Raw genomic sequence first — 14533 nt, forward strand, 5'->3', positions numbered from 1 at the left:
CCACTCAAATATCTTCTCAGTAAAGCAACACTTACAGGAAGACTGGCCAAATGGGTCATGGTCCTTACAGAATTTGATATTGAATATGTGGAACATAAAGCCATCAAAGGACAGGTTATTGTAGACCAACTTAATGAGGCTCCACTTGAAGATAATCAACCTTTGCATATAGAATTCCCAGATGAATCAATCATGCACCTTACTGAACAACCATGGAAGATGTTCTTTGATGGGTCTTTCACTCAACATGGTTTTGGTGCTGGAATACTTTTTATTACTCCTTAGAAATACTCAATTCCAAAAGCTTACAAGATTCTCCTCCCTTGCACAAACAACATTGCAGAAAATGAAGCTTTGGCAAATGGGATCAAGTTGGCCATCGAGTGGAAGATTGTTGAATTACACATCTATGGAGATTCTCAACTCATTATCAACCAAATCAATGACCTATATCAAACAAGAGATGAGAAATTGATGCCTTATAAGAGAATGGTGGATGATCTCAAGAAATACTTTACCTCCGTATCATTTCAACAGATCCCCATAACAACAAATAGAGTAGTGGATGCAATGGCCACTTTGGCATCTATACCACAACTATAGGAGTCTAATTTTTGCTTTGAATTCCTGGTGGAAGAGATACATTACCCTACCTATGATTCTCCTGAGTCCTAGATAGTCTGTTCTATTATTGGACATGAGTCATCTCATTATAGGCACATTTACTCTTACCTACGTGACCAAGTTTTCCCTGTTAATCTTTCCCGAAATGAAAAAAGGAACCTAATCCAAAATGAGTCACGATACGTCATCATTTCTAATGACCTATTTAGGTGAGGTTTAGATAATACTTTTCTTAGATGTCTAGAAACCGAGGAGTCCCAACGCGCATTATCTGAGGTTTATGAAGGTGCTTGTGGATCCCATTCAAATGGTCTAACTTTAGCACGAAAACTACTAAGGGTTGGCTACTACTAGCCAGACATGGAGAAAGAAGCTATCAAATTTGCTAAAACCTATGAAAAGTGTCAACTACATGGGCACCTTATCCATGCTCCTGCAAGGGATCTCATACCCTTTGTGACACACTGACCCTTCCAACAGTGGGCGTTTGATCTAATTGGCCAAATATATCCTGCATCATCTAATGGACACAAATTTATTATCACTGCCATTGAGTACTTCACTAAGTGGGTAGAAGTGGTTCCGCTCATCAAAGCAACTGACAAACAAGTATCTCTCTTTATTCTTAATTATATCATCTGCAGGTATGGTATACCTACATCCATTATAACTGACAATGGAGGACAGTTCAAGAACAAAGATCTAGATGAACTCTATGAGAAATTTAAAATCAAACAACACTGGTCCTCAATATATTACCCTCAAGGTAATGGCCAAGCAGAGGCATCTAACAAAAACCTACTGACTATCTTGCACAAGACAGTGAACAGATCCGCGAAGGATTGACATCTACAGCTCAATCTTGCATTATGGGCCTGTAGAACAAGTATCAAAACACCTACTAGGGCTACACCTTTCTCTTTGGTGTATGGGTCCGAAGCAGTATTACCTATTGAAGTAGAAATACCATCTCTAAGAGTTTCCTTGCAAGGTCTTGTTATTGATGAAGGCTATAGAATATCTAGATTGCAAGAGCTTGAATTGTTGGATGAGTGTTGGCAAGTGGCGTTTGATCATCTTAGAGTGTATCAAAAGAGAATGTCTAGAGGATATAACAAAAAGGTTTGACATCGACAATTTTAGGTTGGTGACTTAGTTCTAAGAGAAAATCCTAAAAATCAACAGTTTCGAGACAACAAAGGGAAGTTTGAACCCAACTGGTTGGGTCCCTATATTGTTACTGCATCTTTTGGCTCTGGTTCTTATCAACTCTCAACATTGGAAGGAGAATAGCTCCACGAACTGATTAACACCATCCATCTAAAGAAATTCTTCACCTAAATATTCTCTGCTCTAGCAGCTTATACAACAGAAAAATCTTGAAAAAATCCTTTAAAAAAATCAGAAAAAAGTCCTAAAAAAATTCCTAAAAATAAAAAAAAGTCCTGAAAAAATCCTAAAAATTAGAAAAAGTCTTGAAAAAATCCTAAAAATTAGAAAAGTCCTGAAGAATTTCAAAAAAAAAAGGAAAAAAAAAGAAAATGCCTTGGTGAAAATGTGGTAAACAGACACCTTGGTAAAAACAAAAATGAATGTATGCCAAGCAGGTGAAAACTTGGTAAACAGGTGCCTCTTGTACTCAAGTGCTCCATCTATCAAGGCAATGTTGGCATTCCCGCTTTCATGCATCTTTGCTTTCGCTTGTACATATTTCAATCACTTTTGTGACATCCTAGTTCGTTGGAACCCTCATGGCTTGAAACCGATCAATGTCCTAGTCTTAGGTAATCGACAAGAGCACATTACATGTCCTAAGTAGTATCAACCAAGTCAACCTTACGTTAGTGAAACCTGGTCATCCACTCCGAGTCAGTTACCTTTCTCCTGACTACTGAAGAGTTTTATCACTAAGCTAATAAGAAAAACAACATAACAGAAAACAATCACTAAACAGTTTGAGCTGTGCATGGAAATTTTCTTTGTGTGCTATCTTTTATATTGGTTTTCGATTATTATCCCTCTGAGTAACTCGAGGAAGTCTATCATGACTAAGAGGAGCAAGGCCTGGGGGCATAATATTTTCTTGTTTTCTGCTTGTAGGAATGATCCCAATGATCTGGAAACATCTAAATTAGCTAGGTGTCTGTGGTAAGAGCGTTCACATCAAGGTGGAATCGCCTCACATACCTCGACTCTGCTTATTTGAATGCTACAGAGAGGTTCCCATCATTCCTTTGTTCGTTTTGAGGGAATTTCTTTATCATGGAATCCAAGTCCTTGCAAAATCTGTCCAAGGATATGAACGAAAAAAAAGTCATTGTGGACAAGATCATTAATATTGCACATGAAAAGAAAGGAACTCTACTCTGCCTGCTATAATTGTAAAACGCTCAATGATGACAATTAAGCTTTTCAAAATCCAGTGACTAGGTTTAGGTTGCATCTTGTTTTGCATCTCATCTTGCATTTCATTCTGCATCTCATGAATTTAGAGTGATTTCGGTATGGTAATAATGATTTCTTTATTTTTTGAATGAGAGTTGGAAGCTTCATCATTTCTCAGCTAAGTGGTCTCTTTTTCATTATCGTTTCTTCGATCGAGTACTTATGTTTTTGAGATGTTTAGCTGCATACATAAGCATCTTATATAGATTTATACATTCACTATCATTCATTTGAATTCATCTTATTACATAGAAAAATGAAAAAAATTGCATTACTCATTACTCATTTGCATCATCATTTATTTGCATATGAAAATAAAGAAAATTAGACATTCATATTCCATTTGCATTCATATATTCATATTGAAAAGAAATGCATACATATAGAATAAAGCATATAGAAAGACATCTCATAAGCGAATCAACACAAGTATGATGATGTCAAATCAGATCTCATATATATATATATATCATGTCATGTCTAAAGGTACAGAATGATGTCGAATGACATATACAACCTCCCATCGGAGCAAGAATCGTATAAGCTACAAAAAATGGGTGTATCTACAAAAAATATCCGAGCTACAAAAAAAATAATCTAGCTCACACCCTCTCCCTCAGCGCCTGGTGGAGGAGGAGGAGCTTGATGCCTGGGATCCTGACGAAGTTCCCACGCTCCCTCTGATCGTGCCATATACTATGAGTAGGGTATCACCTACTGTGCAACAGGAACTGCAACACTATATGCTGCTACATAGTAGGCTGCCCTACTACTCTGGAGAAGGACCTCCTTTTGTAAAGCCTCTATCTCTGCTCTCAACTCTGCCCTCAATGATGTGATCTGGCGATCCCGCTCGACCCTCACCTCAACAAGCAGTCGGTCTCGCTCCGCCAGTTGAGTCTAAGCCACTGTCAATTGTGACTACAACTCTGCAAGACATTCCCTCATCGACTGCCCTACATTAGTCCCCTGCTCTCTTATAGGCTCTCCACCCTGCTCATCTCGCCGCTGCCAGACCTATCTCGGAGCTGTTTGCTCCTCCTCGGTCCCACCTAATCTCAATCCTACATGCCCTAGCGATCCGCCCTCACCCCCTACTGTCCAACATCAGCTGGCACCCTGCTGCTGCTAGCACCAAGATCACCACCACTTCGTTGTGGAGCCTCATCTCTTTGTGTCTGCCCCTGCCTGTGGCTCTGTCCTTGTCCCTGTGCCGGTGCAGGGGCATCATGCTCAATATCCTCAATATGAGGAGCCTTCTCACCTGGATCTATGAATCGAGGAACAAATGTTGCTAAAAATAATCTCTATATTGGGGCAATACCCTTGCATCCACTATGTCATCCATATAATCCCACCTCAGGTGGTGTAAACTGGTAAGCTCTTGCATCACCAAAGCATAAGACAACTATGTAGACCATCCCTGTCTCTCTTCATCTGCATAACGCGCATACGTTGTAAACTCCTGTGAGATCCCCCGAGGCCGACCATACTGCTTCATCACTCGAGAAACAACGAATCGCTCCACAATAGTATGTTATCTCCCGATCAGTGGGCATGTAATAAAAAGGTCCCTGAGAACCATCCACCAGTCATCCCACAGCTCTAAGCCTCTATACGGTCTCCATACAACGGCTATCATGTCATCTAGTTGCCGTCTCCAAAAAATTGTCTTGTCCAAATGGGGTTGTGTAATATATCCGACATACCTATATATAATCAGCTGCTCGAGCTCTCTACTGTCATCTACTATGGGCCGACAAATGGGAAGGTGCTCCCAAGCCCACACCTACAAAATATATACACCAGCGGCCATGCTTTGCCCATCTCTATACACAATCTCATGCATCTCTCGATACATGTGGGCCAATAAACACAAACCCCAGCCAAGTCTCTGAGGGGTCTCTAGCAATCTCTCTAGCATCCGACCCCATTAGCACTGGAAGCCCTGCTGCCCTCTATCTAGCATCAGAAAACAACCTATGAACCCTGCTAGAACACATGCCAGAGGAAACTCCTCACTGTACCTTCTCATCAGTATGTCCCAAATAATGGAATGAGTCAAAATGTCAGGATAACTAAAGACATGCCTCACTGCTTGTAATCCTGGAAGGTGCCCTGAATCATAATCCACCTTATCCCCAGCAAAGGGGATACAGAGGAACCTATATACATCCTCGGTAGTGATAGTCAACTCCCCCACCGGTAGATGAAATGTGTTATGCTCTGAATGAAAAGGCTCTACCAATGTCATGAGCATTCCATGATTCACACAGATATCGGGTAATCTCAATAGACGAGTCAATCCACACAAGTCAATATGAGCCTACTCAACCTTAGATAAATGTCGAACTAATGCCATAGTAGGAGGATAAACACATCTAAACAACACATGAGGTAATCGAACCTACAAAAACCCAACAACAAAGCATCAGAAAACATTCCACATGAGCCTACAAGAGAAGTAAACCATCACACAAATCCAACTAAGTCAAATGCAAAATCAAAATTTCACATTTAGACCTTCAAAAATGCTCACTGTCTCTCAAACGACAAAACACAGAGAAGCATAATCTTGTATGAGCTAGGAATAGCTCTAGCATGACAAAACAACCTCAATCGACAAACTATTGGCTCTTGCATGACAAAATGGTCTTTTAACAGACCTATCGTACGATACGAGGGTGCATCCCGAATGACAATTCTAATGACTCTAAACGATAAAATACAATTTACCAATTACTCGTACAAGACAGAATCCTATCTCGCACGATAAAACATGAAATCCAACCCCACACATGCAAAAAACTTGAAAAATGAAAACAAAAATTCAAAATTGGAAACATAAAGAGGCTTAAGATCGATCACTTACTGCTGGCTCATAGTTTCGGGGTCAATTATGTCTTCTCTGGCGCTCGAATCAATGCTGACGAGTAGGGACCACCATTTTCTTTGCAGAAGGCTTTTTGAATTTTCAAACTTGAAGGGTTAAAATGAATTGAAAATGACACTTTTGTCCCATATATAGCCAAAAACCTAATTTTTCAACTTGCTCCAATGGACATGAAAATTGTACCCTTAGCTAATTTGATCATTTTTTATTCCATTTTCGGAATCGAAATCAAAATTCAAGATCATTTTGCTAGTCAATTTCAAAATTTGGACCACTTAGTGCTCTTTTCATCAAAAGCTCATTCTCTCTTCTAATTGCGCTCAATTTCTCATGAATCAATGCTGAATCTCAATTTAATTTCTACAAATCAACTTTGCGCTTAGTTTTCTCATCAACACAAATTTTTTTTAAAATTCTTATGAATTAATTTGTGCTCAAACAACTTATCATCGCTAAAAATTGCCTATCATCATGAACCCTCGCTATCTTTCGATTTTGCTCCTGAGGGGGCATACTCATGACCTTATGACCTCATATCTTCAAATGTCGAGAAAATTTTCAAATCTTCATTGAAAGTCGAGCAAAACATCTTTTTCAACTAAATAAAATGAATCAAATAAATCCTTATGGCTAAGGGGCATCTCATCTTCATTGCATTATATCAAGTTGAGATTTCTCGATCATCTGAATCAAATCAATCTCCAAGGGCATATTAGTTTCATCACTTCAAATCAAGCTTATATTTGTCTTTTATCTGAATCAATCTCTTAACGTTAATTAGTTTCATCGCTTTTCATCAAGCTGATTATTCGTTTAAACTCAATCAAGGGTTTAAAGAGTTTCTTTGATCACACTCAATCTAAGCAGGTGTTCAATATTCGTTTCTTGATCAAGCTGAATAGTTTATCTTCATCGTGTTTTGATCAATCAAGTTCAAGATTGATTTTTATCATCACTCACTGTATCTAAGTTCAATCAAGTTCTAGATCAGTAAGATCCGCTTCTTGATCAATCAAGTTCAAGTTTGGTATCTTTTGTTTTCTATCGCTCCTAAGTTCAATCAAGTTCGGGAATGGTATCGCTTTAATCAAACTTCATTCAGCTTTGTCGCTTCGAATCAAGCTAAACACCTCACTTTTCATCTAGTTCTTGATCAATCAAGTTCAGAACTGGTATCTCCTAGAAATCAAATTTTCTTTGAACCAACACGCTGCTCGCACACTAATTCAAAGAGGGGCAAATGTAATACCCTAAAAATGGTCATCTAAACCATGAGCCCCTAATCTTGACAACATCACCAAGGTCCTAATCAAAGGCAATTAAATAAATCTTGAGCACACAATTAATTCTTTAATCATCAAATGTCACATGGCAAAATCAATCACCCAATATTAATTAAATATTTATTTAATTACTTGATCATTCCAAGTAAATCATTTTAAAACAATTAGCTTATTTATTGTATTGAATATCCCAGCATATTTAATTAAATAAATCAATTTGCCATAAATCTTCAAAAAAGGAAACAAATCAAGAAAGAGGAATTGGAAATTATGAGCACAAATCTTCAAAAATGGAAATAAATAAAAAAAAGAATTAAAAATTTGAGAAAAGAAATCAATTGGAGATAATCTTGAAAAACAAATTAAAAATTGATATATAATCTCAAAGAAAGCAATTAAAACAATTAAATCTCAAAATTGAATGAAATAGAGAATAAATCAGTTTTTTCTTGATTTTATCTTAATTTCAGTTCAATTTCCTTTAAAACTGAGAAAAGCATCCAATCACATCAATTCACCTGGATTGTGCTTCCTCTTGGAAAATCTTGATCGCTCATCATCATTTGATCTCAGCCTTTGGTTTCTTTTTGAATTTTCTATAAATTTAGGCTCTCATCTCTCATAAAAAAAAATCCTGGATAATATATTGTTGTTATACTATTTTTTGCTCTAGGTTCATTGAGAATATTTCATATTTCATTAAATCATTTAGATCATTTATCTCATTTATTGCTTAAATCATGTTAGATTAATCTTGCATCCATCTAGCATTAATATCATGCTCATATAGATTAAAATCCTTCATCTTGGTGTCGTCTAGTCACCGGTATTGCTTATACAAATCTGAGAGCAATCTTATACTTGCATATTTTAGAAGGCAATGGGTCGATTTGTTATGGTTTTCATATTCATGCTTATATCTGACTAACCATGCATCTAATGACTTGATTGAAGTGTTGTGCTTATAGATACAGGTCCACTTTTCACACACACACACTGAACACTCTAATTATAGCTAAGAACCTTAATCATGATAAATTATGGCTTGAGAGAGACTCACTTAATATTATTAAGTGTTTGAAGGGGGAAACCGAGTCATCGTGGTCCATTGAAAACATTATTTTGAAAGCTAGGGAAATTATTGCCAGTTTTAAAGTAATAATTATAGAACATGCCTTTAGAGAGAAAAATATGGTGGCAGACTATCTAGCAAACCTAGGCATTAACTCAGATTCTCAAACAATTTGGCACGGGGAAGACATTAATATGAGTATTAAAGAGCTCCTCAAAAAGGATAGATTTACGGGGAAAGAAAGACCGCATAATCATGATAGTTTATATGAGTAATTTATGCTTTGATGGAAATGTTATGATTACCTGGAAAAGTGGTAGAATCCCTATCAAATATAAAATCACTTCGCACACTTTGTGGGTCATCTTTTTCAAAATTTTGAGAGACAACGGGAAGAAAGTTTTGAGTTCGCAGAAGAACAGAGGTGAAAGTCTGAAATTGAATATGGGAGGAGATTTAAGGAGGGAGGAACCAGACAACACATCTAGATGGAAGGATATGCTGAAAGTTGGGCGAAGCTGGAAAAAGGTTCCTTTATGAGTTTCATGGAGAAGCTGGCTGATTACGACAAAGGTAGGGTTAATCTCACTATTTCTAAAATCTTTGAAAATTGGTGTAATGGGTCCTTTAAAATCTATGGTGTTAGGTTCAAACTGGACGTGGGCCTCATCATGACTGTGATAGGTATGCCCCACTCAGGGCTCAATTTTTTTAGAGATTTAAAGTTTCCAATAATGCGGTTAATTTGTTCCCGGGTAAGGAAAAGTAGAGGGCTAAAATTGGAAAAGCCACAGGGGGTTATTATGAAGCCTCCAACATCAAGAAAATGTGGGGCTGGGTTTTGAATGCCATAATGGAATATATTACTATTGAGGGCTACTTTTCCAAGGCCCACACTTATCACTTTGTGTTATTAAACCACTTCAGACATGAGAAACGGGTCTCCATGCCCTACTATCTCTTCAAGTCCCTTTCTAGGTCTCTCAATAAACATAGCAAGAATCCTGTGAATCCAGTGCTCCATTGTGGGCTTTTCCTACTCATTTATGAGCACTGTAAAACCCTTGCCATGTAGGAAAACAAGAGGTCATCCGATTCTCCAGGGAAAGGCAAGAGAAAGTTGGAGGAAGGGGAAACCAACAAGGAGGAGGCTACTTATGGGAAAAAAGCAATTATGCCACTAGGATGGAAGCCCATGAAGATAAGAATGACACAGAGAAAACTGGAAAAGAGGGCAGTGAAATGGAAACAGACGAGTTAGAGGGTGAGGACAGTTGGAAAGATGAGGATGTGGGTGCAGAGCATGAAGAAGGATATGGATAAGGATAGATTGAGTGAGGATAAGGAAAGCGCTGGAGAAGGGTTATTCTTGGATAACCTTAAAAAACTTACTAAGGCTAGATTAGGTTATGATAGATGGACATATGAATTATTGAAGAACCTGGAAAAAATTGGGAAATAGATGGATGAGAAAAGGAAGGAAGATGACATGGATCAGAAGCAATGGAAGCAACTCATGGAGGAAAAAGTTAAAAAAATGGCTATTCAGATTGACTTGCTGAAAGAAGGGAAAGTGGCAATGAAAAACCTGCTGGGTATTATCTCGAATATCTTGTCTGCTATCACAAAAAACATAGAGGATATTTCAAAGGTCCTCGATAACTCCAGCTCTCCCAAACCAGTGGTGGACCTCAACATGGAGGAAGATGCTATCAAGATTGGTAGTGGTGGAGCTATGCCAAGTGGAGCTGCAAAGAGAACTAGAGCAAGTGTTAAGAAAGTTGCTACTGCTTTTGCTAAGGATATCCCTAATCTTAGGGAAAATATCAAAGCCCTATATGGGATTGTCAATAACTTGGCTAATGCCCTGAAAAATATTAATTAGTTCCTTTTGTCGGGTCTGGCCGGTTTTTGCTGGTTTTTTGGGGCTTTAGCTGGTTTTTTCTAGTTATTATGTTGGTTTTTCTTTTGTTTGTTCCTCCTGGTTTCTTAATGCTTTTATCTTGTAAGGTCCTGCTGTAAAGGGTTTCAGGGCCCCTTCAAAACCTGCTTTTACATTAATAAAAAACAATCATCTAATATTAAAAATTTATTTAATATTTATATAAATTGAATAATAATATTATTATTATTTTATATAATATATATTAAAATTAATTATTTATTTGATATATTATAATATAATAATAATTAAAAAAATTAAAATTAAAATAAAAAGTGAAACGTGTTATTTATTATTTATATATTATATTCATCATATATTATAATTATTAAAATCTCTAATAAGAAAAGTTCAAACAAATAAGAAAATAAATGGACGTAATAAGAAAATAAATGGATAGTAAAAAGGACAAGAAATAATTAATATTTAAAAACTTATTCCACTTACCATTGGGAAAAGTGAACTTTAAACATTTAAAATAAGAACACTCGCATTTAAATAACCCCATTGTTTCTTTAAAATCTTCATGGTTATGTAGATCATACATGGAAAAAGATGACTATTGTATTTTCAAAATATAAGAAAATATAATTAGCAAATGGGCTGAAGAAAAGCATAAACCTGCTAAAGGACAAGCTGGTTAAAGGCCAAAACACTCGACAATCAATCATTGTATCACTCTGAGGCAAGTTATTGAAAAAGGGTGGGAGAAAAAAGATGAAACTTTTTGTTGCTTTGTTGATTTTAAAAGGGCTTTCGACACTGTCCCTAGGGACAAGCTTTGGCTCAAAATGGAAGAGCTGGGGATTCCTATACATCTTAGAGTTGTTGTTCATAGGATGTACGAAGAGGTGAAAGTCAAAATCAAAACTTCAGCAGGCATTTCAGAATGTTTTAGGTGTGATATTAAGGTCAAACAAGGTTGTCCTCTATCACCTACTTTATTTGGCTTATATATCGACAAGCTGGAAGAGTGGTTAAACATGCAAAATGGCGAGGCTATCCAGTTGGGAGTATCTGTTATAAGGCTGCTCCTTTATGTAGATGATCTCATTATGATTGCCAAGTCTACCTATGGTTTACAAGAACATTTATTTATCCTCGAGCACTTTTGCAGAATGGTGGGAATGCAGGTCAATATCAGCAAGACTAAAGTCACGTTTTTTTCTAATAGTAAAAGACAAATCAATAAGTTTTATTTTGAAGGCAATATACCTGAGGAAGTTGCAGAGTACAAATATCTTGGTATTGACTTCAACAAAAAATTAAGATGGGAAGGTTGCAGAAAGAAAAGAACGTTAGGAGGATGGAAAGCATTTTATGCTCTTCAAAATAGGTGCAGAGAGGCTGAGGTTTGGGATTGGAATACTACTCAAACTCTGTTTGGTCTTTTAGTTTTGCCGGTTGTCATTTATGGGTGTGAATTATGGTCTAGCAGCACATCAACCTCACAATGGAAGAAAATTGAGGGAACTCAAAAGTGTTTGATCACTAGCAAGTTAAAAATCAAAAGCAATATCTCATATAATATCATGCTAAGTGAAATGGGGGCTGCCCCTATCGAGGCACTTGCTATGTTGTGTCTCATAAGCTATATAAAAAGAACCGAACAAATGGAAGAAGGTAGACGGCCTAAAGTGGTCTTCAATGATATATTGTGCAAAAGGAAAAAGATGTGGATGCAACAAAACATCAAGTGGATGAGTAAATGGAATATCTATTTTAATATGTGTCCCACAAATAACAAAGACATAAAGGTCTTAGTTATGAATAAATTCTACAAGAGGAATTGGGAAAATGGGCTTAGAAGGAAGAAAAATTATTATATCAATGAGTTTAATCCCACATGTGATCAAATTCAAAAAACATACATTGGGGCCAACATTTCATGGAGAGCTAAAATTCTTATTGCTCAGCTGAGAACCAACTCTCATCAACTCCGTTGTGAGACCGAGCATTGGAAGAGGCCAAAAGAGGCTTGGGAAGAGAGACTTTGCACTTTTTGCAATTTTGAGAATGTGGAAACTGAATGCCATTTTATTTTAGAATGTGATGCTTACAAGGACAACATGGACAAATTTGTTAATATTTTATTTGATTGCTCTTGGCATAGCCTATTCAACGAGGAGTACATTGAGAAGTTGGGAGTGCTCATCATCAACTTGCACAAGAAAAGAAATGAGTTACTGAAGTTGGTTTAATTTGGCAGGTTGTCCCATAGGCTATGTTTAGCCTCATGGACATTAAAAATTATCTATCTATCTATCCAAGTATAATGAAATTCTTGCCTTTATGGGCACATGACTGGTACGTGGTAGTGAAGCATCAGTTTCTTAAAACTACAATGTCTGTCGGCAATGCTTTTTTCAATTTCCGTATACTGTGGAAAATCGAGTTTGAATTTGCAAATGGAGTTTCGATTTCCGTATACTCGAAATTGGAAAGGGTTCTCTAGACACAACACATTTTTCATAGTATGTAGTCTAAAAAAAAGTGGAGCATAAATGGGAGGAAAAAAATCAATAGACAGGATGGTTTGAATCATCTTGCATTGCTTTTTGTGAATTTCCAACCATTGATTTTTAAAATTAGCCTGTCCATCTCATATAAGAAACACCTTCGACATAAAAAAAGGCGTCAATAGTATTATAATAGAAATTATCCCTGAAAATATGCGATGACATGTTCAAGGCTTAAACTGAACCCAAAACAAAAAGATAACGTTCTCAACAAACTTCTTTAAATGCATTTTCTTATTTGAGGATTTTTAATATTGTTAATTGTTCTTGAGGAGGTGCAATGAACAGAATCCTTGAATGCACAAGGTTGTCCCGATTTTCATGGAGCACAAATGAGTTAATACGGACACGTGTCTCCTTTAACAGTATTTTCCCTTCAACGTTTCTTTTGTAAATAAAATTCCCCAAATAACCGCTGCTCGACGAGATGGTGTGCGAAGAAATCCACACTCTGTAATGAAACTTACGTGACGGTTAAGTTTGAAAGTTAGTTAAAACCTTAATATATTTTCGATTTAATAAATGATCATGATACAAACTACTTGGCAAATCTTTGGCCAATTAATTCAATAGTGCGTGTCAAAAAATTCTAATAGACAGCTAATTGCAAGCTCTTTACAAGTTATTAGTATACACAAATCCAATAAATGAGACATCTGGTTCTCCAGAGTTCACAACAGATGTACAGAAAGACACCCAATTTCATAAATTTTGGAGAAACATATCCACATTACTCCACGCCATAACCAAACTGAAACTAACTGAGGTGCCCACGCCCATTAACATTAAACTCAAAGTTGCCAAAGCAATGCTGGGCCAAGTACTCATTAAACACCACTGCAAAATCCTTGTTGCCTGAGAAATAGTGGAGTAATAATCTGAACGCATGTTTTTCTCCCATTCCATCCATTCCTGGGGAGGGCTGTGACAGCTTTCATGCAGCTTGAGTTCGTATACTCGCCTTCTCAGAACGGATATATTTGCATCTACCATGTTGGGCCCTTCGCTACAGTCATAGTCTCCATACCTTGCTTTAATGCCCATATGCTTTTTCCTCAAACTCACCTTTTTCTTTTGGGTTTGCAAGCTCAACAAGCCCGAAGCATTGGACTTAACTGCAGATGAAGCTCTCATAACCTCCATAGCTATCAATATATGACTCGCTCTTCGCCCAAGAAAACAAGAAATGAAATTGCAGATATGAACAAATTCGCAAAGAGGGAAGCAGAAAAGAAAAAGTGCAATGAGGTTGTATGCGTGATCATCTTCTATTTAAAGAGCAGTGTCCCTTTGAAAATTATAATATAAAATGGCGGTGGATGACGATGGTAATGAGGTTACTCCAGAACCGATGTGCAGAGAGGAAAGAAGGTGTCTCTTTCTTTGCCTGTCCACGCAGCATCTCCGAATTAAAGCCTTTTGCAGCCTTTCATTCCATATTAAACAAATCTATTCAAACTTCCGTTCCTCTCGGCTGTCTTTTTTTTTCCTTTTCCGCATTTTTTCTTGACAAAGTCATCAAAGTATTTATCCTTATTTTTTGAAGTATGGTGAAGGGATAAGTGAAGAATTAAAAAAAGGCAAGGGAGAGTGCCATTCCATGCCTTCAATTTTGGATGATGTTAACTTTAAATAGCCGTCGGTCATTATGTATTACAAATGTGTGAAAAACAATTTTTAGTCCACCTTGTCAGAGTCAATTGGAAAAACCGGGAAAAACCGACTATTTTTAGTTAACATTAGATTTGGGTCGGA

General features: G+C 37.0%; 1 protein-coding gene across 1 annotated transcript; it reads right to left on the reverse strand.

The window, feature by feature from the left end:
- Positions 1-13480: 13480 nt before the first annotated feature.
- LOC131073684 (uncharacterized) lies at positions 13481-13921 on the reverse strand. The gene has a single exon (XM_058010187.2). The coding sequence runs from the start codon at positions 13919-13921 to the stop codon at positions 13481-13483; it is 441 nt and encodes a 146-aa protein (XP_057866170.2).
- Positions 13922-14533: the final 612 nt, after the last annotated feature.

The sequence above is a fragment of the Cryptomeria japonica genome, chromosome 2 (genome assembly GCF_030272615.1).
Source record: "Cryptomeria japonica chromosome 2, Sugi_1.0, whole genome shotgun sequence".
In the NCBI taxonomy this organism is placed as follows: Eukaryota; Viridiplantae; Streptophyta; class Pinopsida; order Cupressales; family Cupressaceae; genus Cryptomeria; species Cryptomeria japonica.